Source organism: Miniopterus schreibersii (genome assembly GCF_964146895.1).
Source record: "Miniopterus schreibersii genome assembly, chromosome: 3".
Classification (NCBI taxonomy): Eukaryota; Metazoa; Chordata; class Mammalia; order Chiroptera; family Miniopteridae; genus Miniopterus; species Miniopterus schreibersii.
Window position 1 is genome coordinate 75,912,602 of NC_138103.1, and position 17,571 is coordinate 75,930,172.

At 37.6% G+C, this 17,571-nt stretch overlaps 1 protein-coding gene across 1 annotated transcript in view; it reads left to right on the plus strand.

The window, feature by feature from the left end:
* PDE4D (phosphodiesterase 4D) overlaps window positions 1–17,571 on the plus strand; it is a 1,110,805-nt gene that overhangs the window by 335,295 nt on the left and 757,939 nt on the right. The window contains exon 4 of the mRNA XM_081131077.1: window positions 4,079–4,308. Coding sequence (XP_080987203.1) covers window positions 4,079–4,308 — 230 coding nt within the window. The remainder of the gene's footprint in view (window positions 1–4,078; window positions 4,309–17,571) is intronic.

Consider the following 17,571-nt stretch of genomic DNA (forward strand, 5'->3'; position numbering starts at 1 on the left):
TCCTTAAAGAGTTAGCTCAGTTTTCAGAAATTGTCTTCTTTATACTACATGTGCAAGCACAGGAAAACTTTACTTTTTCAAAGGATAATTTTACAGAAAACTAATTCAACAGGAAGAAGGAAGGCAACATTAGAAGTGATAAAGACCTGCCCTCAGCTCAGTCTGTCCGCTTCCTGAAAACCTTGCAGCTGCTTAACCTGCTAACTTCCACGATGCTCTGCATAGCATGTGGATTTTGGAAACACTGAGTGCTTGAAACATTTCATCTCTATTAAGAAAAGTTTGGTGAAAATATTTACAATAATATATATATATTTGAAACAAGTTTTAACATGGGAATAGACCAAAGCAATTTGAGTGGCTAAGTCTTGGAGTTTTAAAAGAAATCCCTTGTTAAGGGATGTAGCCTCTACCCAACTTATAGTAATATTTACAAACACAACATTAGGAGTGACACCAACATCTAATATTATCTCTCACACTTTAGTATTCATAAGAATCATACCGGCGACTAATTCAGATTCCCGAGCCCTAATAATAGGGATTGCGATGGGGCAGATCTGGGATAGGGCCCGGGAGTCAGGATTTTAGCAAGCACCTGTGTGACGCTCATGCGGGGTGGTGAGCATCACATTTTGAGAAATAATGGCTCAGTGACATTATAAATACTCCTCACCCCATAACGTAAGATACATGTTCTCGTGGCAGTCAGTTTTACGTTTCTTTCTGAAGTAAGGCTACTTATCCTGCCTGATACCTGATAGAGCTGTTCTCTTCCTTTTTGAAATATAATTGGTACATATTGATCTGGAATTTTTTAAAAGCCACTTATTTGACTGTTTGTGATTAGAAATGTTGGATACAGATACCTACTGCTTCATCATTTTTATAATCAAGATAAAAATGCTACACTTTATTTTTTAATAGAGGTTGTTCTGTCAAAAAGTTACTTCCTGAGGTGGTTTTATCTAAAGAAGAGTGTCACAAACATTAAGTCTTTATTAAGTAACCTGGGTGATGTAAAGCTGTTGCAATGCTGTTGCAATGCTGTCGCCAGCCCGAGCAGCTAAATACTTATGAGAGATGTTAACTTTGGTCACCCACATCCAGTGCTTTGCTCCGCTAGACTCACCCTCTGCTCTTTTCCACATTTATCCTGAAGACGGGTAGCTGCCCCCTTAGGTCATTAACTTCTCTATAAAGAAATACGTGAAGCAGATTATGACCCAAATCCAAAAGTGTGGGTTCGGTTCGCAGCCCTGGACTTAACGGATACACAGAGCTTCACACACACAGGCTCACTCTCACTCAAAAAGCTAAGAAAGTCAAATGTGTACATTTACTCCTTATTTTCTATAGTTGCCAGGTCACTAAACATTAATTTTGCCATTGGCTGTTGTAAAAAGCAGAGTATTTCAGAATTGGAACTGGTCTTAAGGTTCATTTTGTACAACCTCTTGAATCATGTCTAAGGAAATTAAAGCCCAGGAAGATTAAGTGACTTCTTAACACCACCTAAGTAATTAGTGTCAGAGTTGAGCCTTGAATCTCTAGCTCCTAACTCATTCAACAGGGATTATAATTAATTTCCAATGCTGATGTAGGGCTGTCCTGACCTCAGTTTTGCTATTTTTTAAAATGAAAATGTGAGGTTTATTAAGCTATGATCAATCAGTGTGTGTTCTATATTTTTTTCCTAGTAATCTGTACCCTACCAGGGACCATACTTGTTAGAGGTTGTATAGCACAGTGGTTATTAGCTCCAGCTTTAGCTAATAGGTCTCTGTTTCTTTATGTGTAAAACTGGAAAAGTAATAAGATCTAACTCAGAGTTTCAGTAAGATTCAAAAGAGATGGTACATGTAAAACACAGCACCATTTCATAAGGACTCAATGAATTCAACCATTATTATTTTTAATTTTTTTCCAGTTTTATTGAGATATAATTTACATATAGCAGTGTATGTTTAAGATGTATCAGCATAATGATTTGACTTATGATATCATGAAAAGAAAAAAGTATTTTTCATTTAAATAAATAAAAGAAAAAGAAAAAATAGTTTTTCCTTGTGATGAGAACTGTTAGGATTTACTTTCTTAACAACTTTATATGTACCATATAGCAACGTTAACGATAGTTATCATGTTGTGTGTTACATCCATAGTGCTTATTTATCTTATAATTGAAGACTTGTGCCTTTTGACTACCTTCATCCAACTTTCCCTCCCACCATTCCCATTCCTGGTAACCACAAATTTGATCTCTCTCTTTTTTTTCTTTTAATGACTTTTTATTTTATTATATTTTTTAGATTCAGTATATAAGTGAGATCACAGAGAATTTGTTTTTCTCTGTCTGACTTATTTCACTAAGCATAATGCCCTCAAGGTCCATTCCTATTGTCCCAATGCCAAGATTCCTCCCTTTTAAGCCATTATTCTTGTTATCGATGTTGTTTTACAAAGCAAAGTATATTCCTCAAAACACAGGTTCTCAGAATCTAGATCTTTAGGTTTAGGATTTGAAGTAAATAAACTGTATTTAGCTTCAACCTCTTCTTTACCTTCTGGGTGCCCTTCTTTTATCCTATTTAGCCAAAAAATTAGACAATAAAATTCAGCGCTGAATAGAATCCACCATTGCATATTCTTTCCCATTTTTCAAGATATAAATCAGAGAAGAACAAGTTTTCTATTTGTAAAGCAGTATGGATAAATGATGTATCAAGGACAGCGTGATGTACAAAAAGATAAAGGGAATTAGCCTGTTTTATATAATAATAGCTACTATTTTGTTGAGTGAAAACTCTGTGCCAAATACTGGTGCTTCAAATACTTCATATTTAGCCTCCAGACAATGGACCTGAGAAGTATATATTATTATCTTCAGTGTTCAGATGTAGAACTAACCTCAGTGAGCCTAAGTTATGCACCAGAAGGTAATAGTACAAGAAGGAGTGCAACGAAGATTCTAAACTAGGTCTATGCTCTACAAAGTCAGTACACTTTGGGGAAAGTACTTTGCCTCCCTGGGTTGGTTTCTTCACCTATAAAACTGAAAAGGAAAGTAAATTGCCATTTATCCATTTATGATTGCTTATCACACTGCATGCAGGTAATGAGCTATGCACATTACATGCATGATCTTATTTCATTCTTGTGGTTAAATATTATTCCCATCTTTATAATAAAGGAATGGAAAACTTAGGGAGGTCAAGAAACACTCTAAGCACACAACTAGCAAAGTGGTAATGCAAGGATTCTAAAGTCCAGCATGGTATCCGAGAGCATTTGCTGACTGGATCATTCTGAAAATATAGATGTAATAAATATTGCTAGAGTAGACTTTCCAACCACTTGGAAATAATTATTGCTCATGGAGCAGAATATTTTTTCAACTAGAATCAAATTATCAAAACTTCTACTTTATTCTAGATTTGATTTCCTTTGGCATGGGAAAACATGGATCAAATTTGCAAAATTTAGCTGCTACTTAAATAATGTTCTGCTGGGTCCTCAGGTATTCTTTTCATGTCCTGTTTAAAAATTCTTATTGCAAACCTTTGCAAAGGATGTTCAAGTAACACTTGACATATGAAAATATGTGTTACAAATATGGTATTAAGTCTGAAGGAAAAATAGGACTCATTTTCTTCCTTTCCCTTCATAGGCATGTACTTATGAGTATGTCATATGTCAAAATAGATATTAAAGTGAATTTTTTCAATTTATTTCATAGAAGGTAGAAACATATTTTGATTTACTCTCTAGTTTATAGAATTTATGCACAAAGCTTAAAAATCCTGAGATTATTGAAGAGGCCAGTTAACTGTAACAACTGAGCCACTCTAACTATACTGGTGAACAAATTTTCTGTTTTTAAAATAAATCTAGATTTCAGTTCTCAGTTCTAATCTTTTCACCAAAAATTGTTCTGTTAATGTCATCGCTTTTGAGTTAGCACTTTCCATCTATAAGTTTCCCTTCATTTCTTTCTCCAAAAGTATGCAGTCGTTGTCTAATGATAGGCATCAGGGCACTTGTTGATGACATATACTTTCCTGGACTTTTGCCCCAGGCCTCTGAGGAAACACTACATTCCAGTAATGAAGAGGAAGGCCCCTCACGAGGCATGGAGCCCTACCTGGTGCGGAGACTCTCGTGCCGCAACGTGCAGCTCCCTCCTCTCGCCTTCAGACAGTTGGAACAAGCAGACTTGAAAAGTGAATCTGAGAACGTCCAACGACCCACCAGCCTCCCCCTGAAGATTCTGCCACTGATCGCTATCACTTCTGCAGACTCTAGTGGGTGAGTGCCGTTGGGCGACATTTCTCCATTTTATATTTTGGATGGTGATTGCTTTCTGTGGTCTTTCGAGATTTTGTGGCTCACTGTTTGACTTGTGTGGGAGGAAAGTGGAGTTTCTAGAGCCAAGGAAAAGGATTTTTCTCAGGTAACATCACTGTCTCTGCACGAGTAGATGTTTTAGGTAAAATGTTTTACGAGGAGTTGAAAGGTGTTGGTGAAGAATAATAAACATCTGGGAAAGGGGACTTGGGCTTATAAAATTAATATTGGTCATATGTAATTTAATAGAAAATTCTTAACAAATGAGAACTAATGGACAAACTATCATGTAGGCATACAGAATCTGGAAACAATAGGCAATGTTCATTGATGCAAAGCTAATTTGGGATCCAGGAGAGATTGTACTGTAATTATAATTAAGAGAAGTATGCAATTATATTCCTGAACCTAATAATTTGGCCTTTGACACTCTGAGGTATTGCTTACCAGATTACTGTTTCAGCTCCCAGCATAGGGCAGTTTCATTTAGCATTAGTACATATAGAAGAATCACACCCAGTTATGTCTCCATATGTATTTCCTACTCTGCAGAGTGTTTGTGTTTTTCTTCTTATGGTCCTGTTTACCAAAGGAGTTTTTACTCGTTTATAGCAATGTCACCAGGTAAACAACTGTGAAAGAAACTGAGGATAGTGGGCACCTATGTTATTTGCTCTTTTGGCTAGCTGCATTTTTAAGAAGCTTGGATAGAAAAGGTGGAAGAGGAGGCCAGTAGCCATACTTGGACAGACTCTTGAACGTTTGCTAAGACTATAAGAACAAAGTAATTTATATGTTGTAAATTCATTCTCTGCCAAGTTCAAGGCATGTCTAGAAAAGGTACCTTTTGGATTTCCCTAAAAGGTATTAGGAAAGTTGTGGTCAGAAGGAATTTGGCCAGTAACTGTCATTTAAGATGTTGGATTTAGCTGTTTGAATTGTTACAGATCAGTTAAACAGACCTATGCTATTAAAAGGTATGAGGAAATTACTACTAGTCAATCAAGAGACAGCAAAGTTTTACTCTGAAGCAATGGAAAGAGGGAATGCATGTTGGGGTGCATTTTTGCTTTTGTGTTTTTGGATGAACCATGCATGCAAAGAAGAATGTGTGCCTGTTGATCAGACACTCTAAAGCGGGTGGCAGTTTTCTATGGAAGCTTGGCCTGAACAGTCTTTGACAAATACTTTCTCAAAAACCCGCTCTCCCCTCTCTTTGATACCAACGTCAGTACTGGCCACCTGTGTAGAGGGCAGGATTCACAGACACCAGGTGTGTCAGGGGTCAGCGAGACCACCCCAGGGTTCAGGGTTTGCTAGGATCCAGCAGCTTGTCATATTGATGGCTAGAATTTACTACAGCAAAGGAACACAAAGCAAAATCAGGAAAGAGAAAGGTACGTGGGGCAAAGTCGGGAAGAAACCAGACACAGGCTTCCAAGAGTCCCCTCTCCCAATGGAGTCAGAAAAAAATGCACTGAGTTCCTCTAGTAATCAGTTGTGACGAGACATGTTGAGTGTGTTCACCGGGGAAACATTCTACCAGGGAAGCCTGTCAGATACCTAAAATACTCAAACTCACAGAAACAGAGAGCAGAATGGCAGGTGCCAGGGGCTGAGGGTGGGGAAATGGGAAATTGCTATTCAGTGGGTGTACAGTTGCAATTATGCAGGATAAGTAAGCTCTAGAGATCGGCTGTACACCATGGTGCCTACAGTTAACAATACTGTATTGTCCACTTAAGAACTTTCCAAGATGGTAAACCTCATGTTAAATGTTTTTAACACAATGAAAAACAATAGAAAATACAGAAAAGAAAAAAAAGAAAAATAGATTCAGTGCCCAGAGTTGTTTTAGGTACCTTCTGCCTATCATGTGCATCAATTCCAGGTTCCCAATAGAAAAGCATTTGTTCAGCATAAACCACATTTCTTGCACAAACAGTTTAGGCACAGGGAGCCACTCACCTTTTAGAGAATGGTGGGAACTCTCCTGAAATTCCAATTCCCAGATGCCAGCTAAGGGCCAACCTTTTAAACAGGCTTTTTCAGATATTAGTCTCAGGTCTGGTGTTAACTTCTGCACAGCAGGTTTATCTTAGAATCATTATCTTGCTTTCTCTACATTTGAAGAAGAAATTATAATTAAAATTAAAATAAAACTAATTTAAGCCTGTGATGGATTTAATTAACTTTGGTATCTTAAAAAATGTAGTGGCTAAACATGATTTCTCACTTGCCCTTAAAAGAAAATTATGTAGTATATTTAATATATCTCTATGTAGTTGGGCAATGTGTATAATTAAAAATCTCAGATAAAAGCTAAGCTTATTTAATTAAATTTACATGTGTTTCTGAAAACAAATAAATAGCCTCCAAGTGCCAAGGAACTTAGAGGTTCAGAATTGTCTGTATGATAGTACTTTTGTTGGTTTAATGTTTATTTCCGTCTTAATCAAGAATCTAAGAATCAAGTGTAAGCAAAATTGTGTTTACCATTTACCAGCTTATTCAGTATTTTAGAAGAGAGAATTTGTGTTTTAGAGAGATGAAACACAGTTCTTTTCTGTACTAGAAGGCAGCCAGGAGAAAACAGGGACAAGAGTGGCCAATCAACAAAAAACAAAGACTTAGGATATATTAAAAGGATCACTGCTATCTTAGGAAGCAAAAATAATTTGTAAATTGAGTACTTGAGACATAGAAAATTTATGAGTATAATTTTCTGGAATTCCTAAACTTTATTTGTTTTATTATTATTATTTTTAAATATATTTTTATTGATTTCAGAGAGAGGAAAGGAGAGGGAGAGAGAGAGATAGAAACATCAATGATGAGTCATTGATCGGCTGCCTACTGCACAACCCCAGCTGGGGATTGAGCCCGCAACCCGGGCATGTGCCCTGACTGGAATCGAACCCCAATCGCCTGGATCCTAGGTCGACGCTCAACCGCTGAGCCACGCCCGGCCGGGCTGGAATTCCTAAACTTTAAAAGGGAGATAGAAGGTAAAACTAGGGGTTATATTCTGTAGCCATTTCCCTTAACTAAGAATCTCAAATTCCTTCAAAGCTATTAGAAAGAGCTAGTGGGAAATTTAGACTCTTCTAGTAGAGTTGTCTAAGCCCAGGTACTCATTATTAAAGGTAAGTGTGGCCCCAGGTCCTGTTGTCAATCTACGCGGAGACATTGGCAATTGTAAATCTTTGATGGGAAAGGAGACTTTTCATTGTCTTTGCATTTTTTTTCTTACTTTATTAACATCATAACTTTATGTTTGCTATTCTGGGGCATCAGTATGTCAGACACTAGCTCTGTCAAGGGTCACACAGTGGTTTAGAGACTTGTGCCATCCCTTTCGGAAGCCTTGGGTGTGGCCCCAATTGTAATTGGTTTCTGCAGAGAACTTTGGCCTAAAAAATGAGTGTTCTGAAAGGCAGTGATTAGCTCCCTTATGAAATGCTTGGGTCAAGAGGCTGAATTCAGGAGGGCTTTTAAAACTGAACACTTCTATAATCATACTTTGGGTTTTCACCCGGCAATATGAATGTGCTCAAACATACACTAACAATTCCCTTCGAATACACCTAAGGCCTAAAGTTGTGTGTGCTGTGATTTAGCTATATGACCTTGGGAAAGCTACTTAACCATTCTGGGTTTCTAATTCCTCAAAGGCTAAAACAGGAAGAGGGGGAATATCCACTTTGGATTTGTTGGGAAGATAAAATACTTAGCTCTGCTTTTGGCATATTGTAGGTACTTAGTATATAAAAACCACAACTCCTGTTACTACTACGCTTATTAGGAAAAATATTGCGACAATCATGTTTGTTTTTGTTGAATTTGCGTTTCCTTATTGGAATTGTTTTCAAAGATCCTCTAATAACTCTTGGGGTAGAGATGGGTGTTCTAGTAGATTTAGGAGTCAACCAGAAATTAGTTCCTGGTTCAGAATCTAAGGTTATTATGGACTTTTCACGTTTGTGTGAAGAAGACTGTATCTTGCTTTGACTTCTGTCCCCAGACATCCCCTGCTTCCATGTGTTGTTCCACTATGTTTAGAGTGAGAATGGAGGTCCTCTTTACCCCTTACTTCCCCCTTACTTTACTTCTGTTAACAACCCTTGTTGAATTCTACCTAGTCCCCTGGTCAGAATCGCAGGAGGAATCAGGAGCTCCATTTTGTAGCAGCTCTGGCACTAGCTTACTTCCCCTGGGTGGTCCATGCATGTACCCTGGATGCTCTGAGGAGGGTTTAGCTTGCCACACATATGGAAATTGCTCCCTGCACACAGGTAGGAAGTTGTGGGAGCAGAGGGAGAGTTAGAGGGAGGTAGCAAGAAATCTTTCTAGCTATGTTTCACTACTGCATCAGCTATAATGAAATGATAGCCAAGGAGCAAGTTGTCCCCGATGACATGATGATACATCGCTGGATGGATGTATATTCAACGATCTGTGTGAGTGGTGAATATTATAAATACTTTCTCATCACTAGTGTCCTATTACCTGTCTGAAGAAGTACACTGTGTACATTTTTGTTACTATGTTCTATAAAAACAAGAAAATGAAAAGAGTTTAAAGGAAGAGTCAGTCACTCTTGGGGATAAAATAACTCCCAAGCATAGGGGAAAGAATTGCTTTAATCAAGTAAGACTTCATTTCTTAAGGATCTTCCAGAATATTTCCTTGAGTTATGTGCCAGATACCAGACATTAGATCCTCTGATCAACCACCCATTACCTCGTGTTCTTGAGTATACACAGTACATTAGGGTGAACATAAAAATGGTGACTTTTAACATTTTGTTGCTGAATCAAAATCCAAACAGAAAATAAAAGAAATAAAACATTAAAGCAGACATATCTGATCTTTCATATTTGATTTTTTAACTTAAGAAAGTATTAACAGTATTCAAATATCTCATAATTTAAAAATTTTAGATATAAGGATTTATGAAACTAAAGGGTTATATATCATGGTGTACCCATGAGACTTGCATCTTTATATTGGATATGTGCTCAAGTTTCACGAGATTTATCTGATAAGTTCTTATAGAAAATTATGTGGAAGATTTATAACCCACTAGGTAAAGCTTTCCAAAATTGAAAATGGGCACAGATAGTTGTGACTGTGAAAGATTCCTTAGAAATACAGTATTGTTTTTTTAGTTTACCTGTTTTACTTTGTAGACACATTTGTGTAATTAAAATTATTTATGAAAAGTTTAATTTCACAGAAAACTTTTCTGTATGTATTCCTTGAGCTTGATTTCGCTTTTAAAATAATCACTGTGAAGAAATTGGGAAGAAATACTCCCAATAATCTTGAAGATACATGCTGTGTAAAAGAAGCTGGATTCCTTTGACTTTGATTCATTTAAATGCAATTTATTGACATAGTCTTTGTTGAAACTTCTCCACAAAAATTACCAAACCTTTGATTCTAAAGCGTTTACTCTGATTTCATTAATCTAGTTTTATTTTTACTTTGAAATTTGTGACTTTTAAGATTGAAATTAGATTCTAGGAGTAATGGAACACTTTATCTTTACTCTGTAATTCTCTTAACAGATGACATCTTACTTCCAGAATCAGTAGTAAGTCATTAAGCTAGTTTAAAATAAACAGCCAAATAATATCGACTGTTTTATGATATGTGTCATGCCCTAAATTTACCAAAGCATAATGTAATTATTAAGCTCTGATTTCTTTTTCAGACTACTGTAGTTTCCTTTTCATTCTTGGAGTGCTCTCTGGCATCCTCATGAAGGACGCCCTGGATGGACTGATTCAGCCCTTTCTGTCTGTGTGTCAGTAAAGTAACAGCAGACTCCCATGTTCTCAAAAACACTCAGGAGAGTGGCAGCCCGTGCATGTACCATGCCAGAGCATCTGGCACCTGTTTCCAAATCTTTCTTATGCCTACTTTATTTGTTTAATAGTATAGATTAGTTGAGGGCTTCGTATTTTCTAAAAATGAGCCCTGTGAAGCATTTATTTTGGTATGAAAAGGGATTAAAGAGCATGATACCATGGCAGAATGCAGAGCTGAGAAAAGCACTTTAATTATGTCCATCTGGGAATCAGATAGCTGCTCCCCCCCCCCCAATCCCTACCTTGTTTGACCATCCTTATGTAACCCAGAATTACTCATCACAGAAATGTGGGCAGACAATTTACACTTATTTAAAAGTCATGTTCTTCTGTCTTGCAATAATATTATATTTATGAAAAACAGGAGCTAGAAGCACTCTGACTGGTTTTTTAAAATTATTATGCGCTGCATAAATATATATGCTGGTTCAAACTTAATATTGACCAAAGTGTATTACTGTGAGAAACTGGAAACAAGAAAACTGTGTTCAGCTGAAATTCAGGAAAGGATGCAGTTATCAACACACACACACACATACACACACACACACACACACACACACACCCCCCAATGAGCGCTACAAAATGGCAGAGATTTCTTGAAAATACAACTATATATAGAAAAGGAAGCATAGGAAAAATACATAAACTCCTTTGTCAAACACATTTTTCTTTTTTTTGCTTTTGCTGAAAACCCCAGCTAGTTGGTTAGAATTCTTTCTAACAATTTAGGATTAAATTTATCATACCTGTTTATCTCATTTGTTCAGAACCTTTAATTCACTTGAAAGGAATCAGATGGAGCCAGGCATTCTTAGAGCTATTCTAAATCTGTGGAATTCAATCGGAATAGTATGGCATATAGTTAAGTTGTTTAATATCATTTATTTAACGTATCTGGATTGACTTTATTTGATGGATTAGCATCATTTACACTAAAGTTGGTGGCTCTGAGCCTGGGAAAGGTGAGACCGACCTTTGTCCACATTTCCAAACAGGTGTTCTGACTTTTATTCTGATGTGATTCCTAAAAAAATGTGACTAATGCTAAATGCTATAACAAATACACATACACACACACAACTCTTGTTATGTGGTAACTATTCGTAGAAATTTAAAACTTGAATATACATATGTAAAGAATTTAAAATATACAACTTATAATATACAAATACAATTTAGAATTTAAACTAGAATACATGTCTATTCTACATCACAGTTCAGTTTCTGGAACTTTCCCATTTTTTTGATCATATATTTTAGGAGTATTCTCCCTCTCTACACCTACATTAACTTTTTTGTGCCCCAGGTAACATGTGCCTTTGGCTTTCTTATTTCTCCAATATTATTTAATTCAGAGTAACTTTATTTCTTGAAGCCGTATATGTCCACCTATATTGCAGAATCAAGTTAAATTTTGTAAATATAAAAATCTTACACATTAATTCAACAACTAGTGTCTTGTATTTGCCATATACTGAGCTATGAGCTGGAGCTGCAGGTCTCAACAAGACCAACATAGTCTCTTCTTCTACAGAGTTCAGAATCCAGTAAGGCACACACGCAAAAACCAGGCAACTACCATCCTGTTTGATCGATCTAATATACAAATATAACTGGGAACATATGAAGTAATATGGGATATCAGAAGAGAGCAAACTAACAGGCTGGTGAGGAACTGACACCTGATCTGAGACCTAAAAGAAGATGGTACCCGGCAGAGAAAACAGCAGGGACAAAATCTAGGGACAACAGAAAACATGATATCTGCATTCAATATAACTAAAACCTGTTAGGCATGGTTAGACCGATAGGTCATACTGAAAGTGCAGTCAGTAATGATTACCATTAATTTTGTGTGTAACCAATATGTGAGGTTTGGGAATATTCTTCAGTAGTGTGAGCAGCCAAGGTACAGGAACCAAGAAGGCAAACAGTTTGATCAATGCCAAACTGGAAAGTGGGGGTCCAGGTAAAAAAAACAGGGAAAGGGATTTGACAGATTTGCAATATAGTAAAAGAAGTGATGATTTGTGGCAACTAAGCGGGGTATGGAAATGAGTGAATATAAAAAGGTACAGACATAAAAAGTGCTCAAGGTCTTTAGAGGTCCCTGTGGTGTCAAGCAAGTGAAAGTAGAATAGCTGAGCAAGCTGAAAAGATAGGAGGTTTATATTTGGAGGAGAGGATTTTGAACCTGAAGATATAAGTGTTAGAGGTCATTTAAGGTGTTTTCAAGGAAATAAGGGGTTGCCAGGGAAGAAGATGAATGCAGTGAAAAAGATGTTTTTGAGAAACCGAGAGATTTGAGCATGAGGTGACTCCTCCACATCAATATTGAAGTCGCTTAGGAGAGCAGCAGGAATCCAAATGTCAAGGTGCTAACCGTTTTCAATAAATGGGGCACAGTGACCAGGGATACTGGCAGAAGTCAGTGATAATGTGTAGGTGACTGGCATGGATGTCAAAGGAGAGGTTTTACAAGTGGGCGGAGGAGTAATGGCTAGCAAATCAATATGAGAACCAGGAGAGCACCAACCCCACCTCGGGAAGAGACACAGGCCACTGAGAACAAGAGCAGCGCCCCCTCCAGTGCACTGTGGGAAAGACATTCTCAACAAAGAGCCACATTTGAAAGAAGGCGGGGTGTAGGGTGATGTTCAGTATCCAGGCTGAGGACAAATGGGGGTCTATTGACCATGGGACAAGGGTGCCAGAGGGCCTAACTGAAAAATGTGGGAAGAACGAGAGGTGGGTCTGGACAGGGGAGAGAAATCATAGAGCACTGTGGGGAGAAGCAACTGCAAGAGCACACAAGAGGGGGGTATCCTATCACAGGAGGTTCTCTGAGAGAAAATTATTATAGCTGAATTCCAAAATATTTTCGAGAGTGGATCTAGCTGGTCTCTCACAGACAGATTCAGGGTGAGGGAAGTGGATCCTAGTTAGCAGGCCTTTCAGAAAGGCCATGAGGGTTGTCTAGTCCAAATAAGTAGGCCCACAATGATATTTCTTGGTTCCTAGTATTTTCATCATCAACTGGAAACAGCAGCAGCTTCTGGCGTTTGGGGAATTTTGTGCCTTCAAATTACTCAGCTGTGTCCTAGATTTAATAAAAGCTGTGGAACATGGAGAAGGATCTGATGTTTTATAATGTGTGTTATTTTTTGAGTCAGAGTATAATTCTATTTTAAAGAACTTTTTTGTATTTAACTCTAATTATTTTGCCAATTGTAATAAAAACATAAGCATTTTCAATTAGCATTGTAGTGTGTTTTTAAAGAATTTTCTTTATTAGAAATGATCACTGTCTTAAACAATACTACTTTCTTAATATATTGTTACATACTATTTCTGGGATTCAAATGTTAATCCAGTTTATTATGCTGCCAATTATAGCTATAAAGTCTAGAATGAAATGGAATTCTATGTAGACCAATTCTACTTGTAGAAAACTTTCTTCAAGTGATTGGGCTACTGATGTTACCCTAGTGCATATGACCCTAAGGCACATGCATATCACTTTCCCCTGAACTTGGATGTAGCATATCATTTGCAGACTTTATCTTACAGCAAACTGTGTACATGCTAATTTCAATTTTAAACTATTTGGTAGAGTTGAATGTTTGAGACCTGGGACTAAAAATCTTGATATGATGCCTTTGTGAACACAATTTTTTATTCTCTTTATGTCTGTGACTTTGTGAGGGTCATTTTGTTTTGTTTTGTTTTAATCCTCACTATCTGAAATAAATATTTGTGAGTAGAATTTAGCAGATGTGCAGCATATCATGTTTGTAAAATGCCTTAGCAAAGGGTATTCATTATACTCTACTGAGACCCAAATAGAGAAAGCTTCATTTGTCTTATGAAGAAATGTAAAGTTTAATTGATTTTCAGAGGATTACTACAACAAATAAGGACCAGAACTCCAATCTTCTTATTTTGATTTATAACGTTTGGTATGTTTTGTTCAATATTCACTGAAAAAAACTGAGGCAAGGGCTAATGATTTTAGGCTTATTAAGTGTTTCTATAAAATCTCTCTATAAGTAAAAGACATACTTTTCAGTTGGCAAACACTGAATGGACAGTAATGAAAATTCACATTCAGGGACCATTATCTAGTCATTAAGATGATCATTACAATAACTATATGGAAACATAGAAATACTTGGAACCTTTTGGGAAGCAAGACAAAATCCATGAGTATATCCATGTTAGAGTTATAGCACTGCAAAATGTGTGCCTGCATGTGGCTAAGAACTGGACAGCAATATGAAAATAGATTTTTTGAATAATAGGATTGTGATTGTTTTGTCTCTCTCATTCTTATTTCAATTAATTAGAATATGTTTGTCCAAACAGTAAAACTACATAAAAATTATATTCATGATTTACTTTCAGTTTCATTCATCCAAGTATCTATTCAGCCTTTGGTATATGACAGGCACTGTTTTAGGTGCTGGGAGTATATTTATGAATAGGTAAAAATAAAATGCACTGTATTTTGCTTATCACATGTAATTCAGTAGAAATCTTGATAAATATGAGGGAGGGGGGAATACTTGGGCCTTTCAGAGTTCCCCTGATCATTTGGGTAACCATGCCTCTGTTGGCGGTGACTTCCCCAAGAGACCACCAGCAGAACCTATTGATCATGCACAACTAAATATTAGTTTCACTGAAATAAAGAACATCATCTTTAAACTTAGAAATATTTCATAAGTGGGAAGGAAAGAAAATATATTTATAAGGTTGCAGAGCCTGGTCTTGCTACGTAGAAAAATGGTTGGAATTGAGCAGAATTTAAGGACCTAGTAGCTTTGGGTTAATGGGATCTTTCAAGTGAAGTGAGGGTCTTAAGGTGAGCTGGATGAACAAACTGTTAGTCTGGATAAATAAACTATTTTAGTTGGTTTACTGTTTTATATTCCAAGAGCAAGCATTCCCTGGAGCAAGTACCTAAGCTATTTTTGCCTGGTCCCCGAATTCATTTAGCAATAAAGCAAACACTTAAGCATTGACCCAAAATTGCTTAGGACTGAGATGGGAAAGTATTTTGGTTTTAGTTTGTACCCCCTTCTTTGCGAATGAGCCTAGGTGCTATGGTGTGAAGGTTTGTGTCTCCTCCAAATTTTTATGTTGAAATCCTAACCCCTAAGGAGATGGTGTTAGGACAGGGGCCTTTAGGAGGTGATGAAGTCATGACAGTGGAGCCTTCATGAATGGGATTAGTGCCCCTATTATATAGGCCCCAGAGAGCTCCCTTGCCCCTTCCACAAGGTGAGGACACAGCCAGAAGGCCGCCTATGAACCAGGAAGCCTTTACCAGACACTGACTCTGCTGGTGACTTGACCTTAGACTCCCCAGATTCCACAACTGTGAGAAATACATTTCTATTGTTTATAAGCCACCCAGTGTATTGTACTCTGTTAGAGCAGCCTGAATGGGCCAGGGACTACATTTGATCCTACTTAGTCAGATATTGCAACAAGACAGGTGCTCCATGTGCTCCTCCTCCTGCTCTTCAGCTTCTGTGACTGTCGCTCCATTGCTTGGGAATGAAACCCTGGGGTAGTGAGATGGATGAGCCCTCAAGGAAGGTAGGGTGTAGACAGTTGCCTTGGTTAGTCAGTATGCAGCACTCCTGTGCTTTGGAGGAATCTCAGGGTCGGTAGGAGAGAGGGCCCGGCCTTCCACCAGGGAAGCTACAGGCGACAGTTACCCCCTTTGCACACCTTTCTGGCAGTTAGACCTCGGTATGGTCAATCTGTTGCTTCCAGCCAGGACATTGAATCTTGAGGAGATGGCTCAGAGCCACCATCACATGGGCCACTACTGAGTGGAAAAGTTAGTGGCATGATGGTTGTGGTTGCTGACAGTGCGAGCAAGGTGGTACGTGCCCGGGAGGCGAGCAGCAGGGTCCTAGGTGGGCTGATCTTGTGGTTCCTCCTGGCTGTTCATGCCTCCACTGGGTCCTGCTCAAGTCTGGTTCTTCAAGCTCTCTGTCCACTGACTTGTATCTTACATTCTTTTGACCGATTGCATTTTCCAATTGAGTTCGTATATGTTGATTTCCATTGCTTGTACCCAGCCCTTAATGAATTTATTATGAGGCTCTACCATCCTAGAAACAAAAGTAAAGAAGGGCTCTGACTTTCTGAGAATTTAATTGTAAAATCAGTAGTAAAAGTTAAAATCAGTAAAAGTTAGTAGAGAGGAACCAAAGGGAAAAATTGAATTTTCATTTCAGTGCATTCTTTTCACATAACAAAAAGGAGAGTGGTGGAGAGAAGAGTCTCTTGAGATGTCCCTGGCAAAGTTTGTGAAGCTCTCAGGAGGGAGACAAGGACTGGGCTGTCTTGTAATTACTCCCTTTTGACTGTTCAAGCATTACAATGGACTCCTAATGAGAGCAGTTTGCACGGCTATTAATTAAGTGCATTTTAATTACAAATCGCATGTCTTGTTTCTCTGGAGAATATTCTGCCTTTATAAGTACTACTTTATTTTAATTTCCCCCTCTCCCCCTCTGGCTCTCTTGAAAGAAGTTTTCTTCCTAAAGGAAAATTAACTCTGTTGTTAGGTTACTGAGAAAGGCCTCTCTTTGAATATGGAAACATATGTTTATCTAACTCTCTCTTGCATCTAGTACTAACTTTATTAGAGTTGTTCCTGATATAAAAGTTTGAAGACAATTGCAAAAAAAAGACAGGGAAGAATGGATTAAACTTTATTATACATATCCTCATGCTTTAGAAGTTAGTTCTTGTGTGTGTGTGTGTGTGTGTGTGTGTGTGTGCGCGCGCGCGCGCGCATGTGCACGTATGTGCAGTCTACATCAGAGGATTTCATGAGTATCATTTCCAAAACCTATGCAATCTGCAGGGCCAGCTCCTGGCAGAGAAGGCACAGGCACATCGCCTCAGCATCCTCAGAACCCCCGTGTGTACTCCTTTCTCCCTTGATACCCTCTTTCTGCCTTAACACCCTATCTTAATTATAGTCACAGCTTTTCAACCTCAATTATAATTCTATACTTCAGAATTTGTTTTCTTCTCCCACATTCCCTCCTATAAAAATTTCTATTCTTTACAGAGTCTTTTTGAATCAAATAAAAAGGATGTAATAAGTCCATTCTTCATGAGACAGGAATCATTTCAATGAAATTAATGGCTTTTTTCCAATGCTAATGGAGGAATTGTGAGGAATGGATAAATCTTTGAATTTCCCCAATTCTTCAGAATAACAATTGCATATCCAGTACTATTTTTCATAGCTGAGAAAAAATTGGTTGGTTTAACAAAAATGCAATTGGAATAATTTAGAAACAGATTCTAGCAT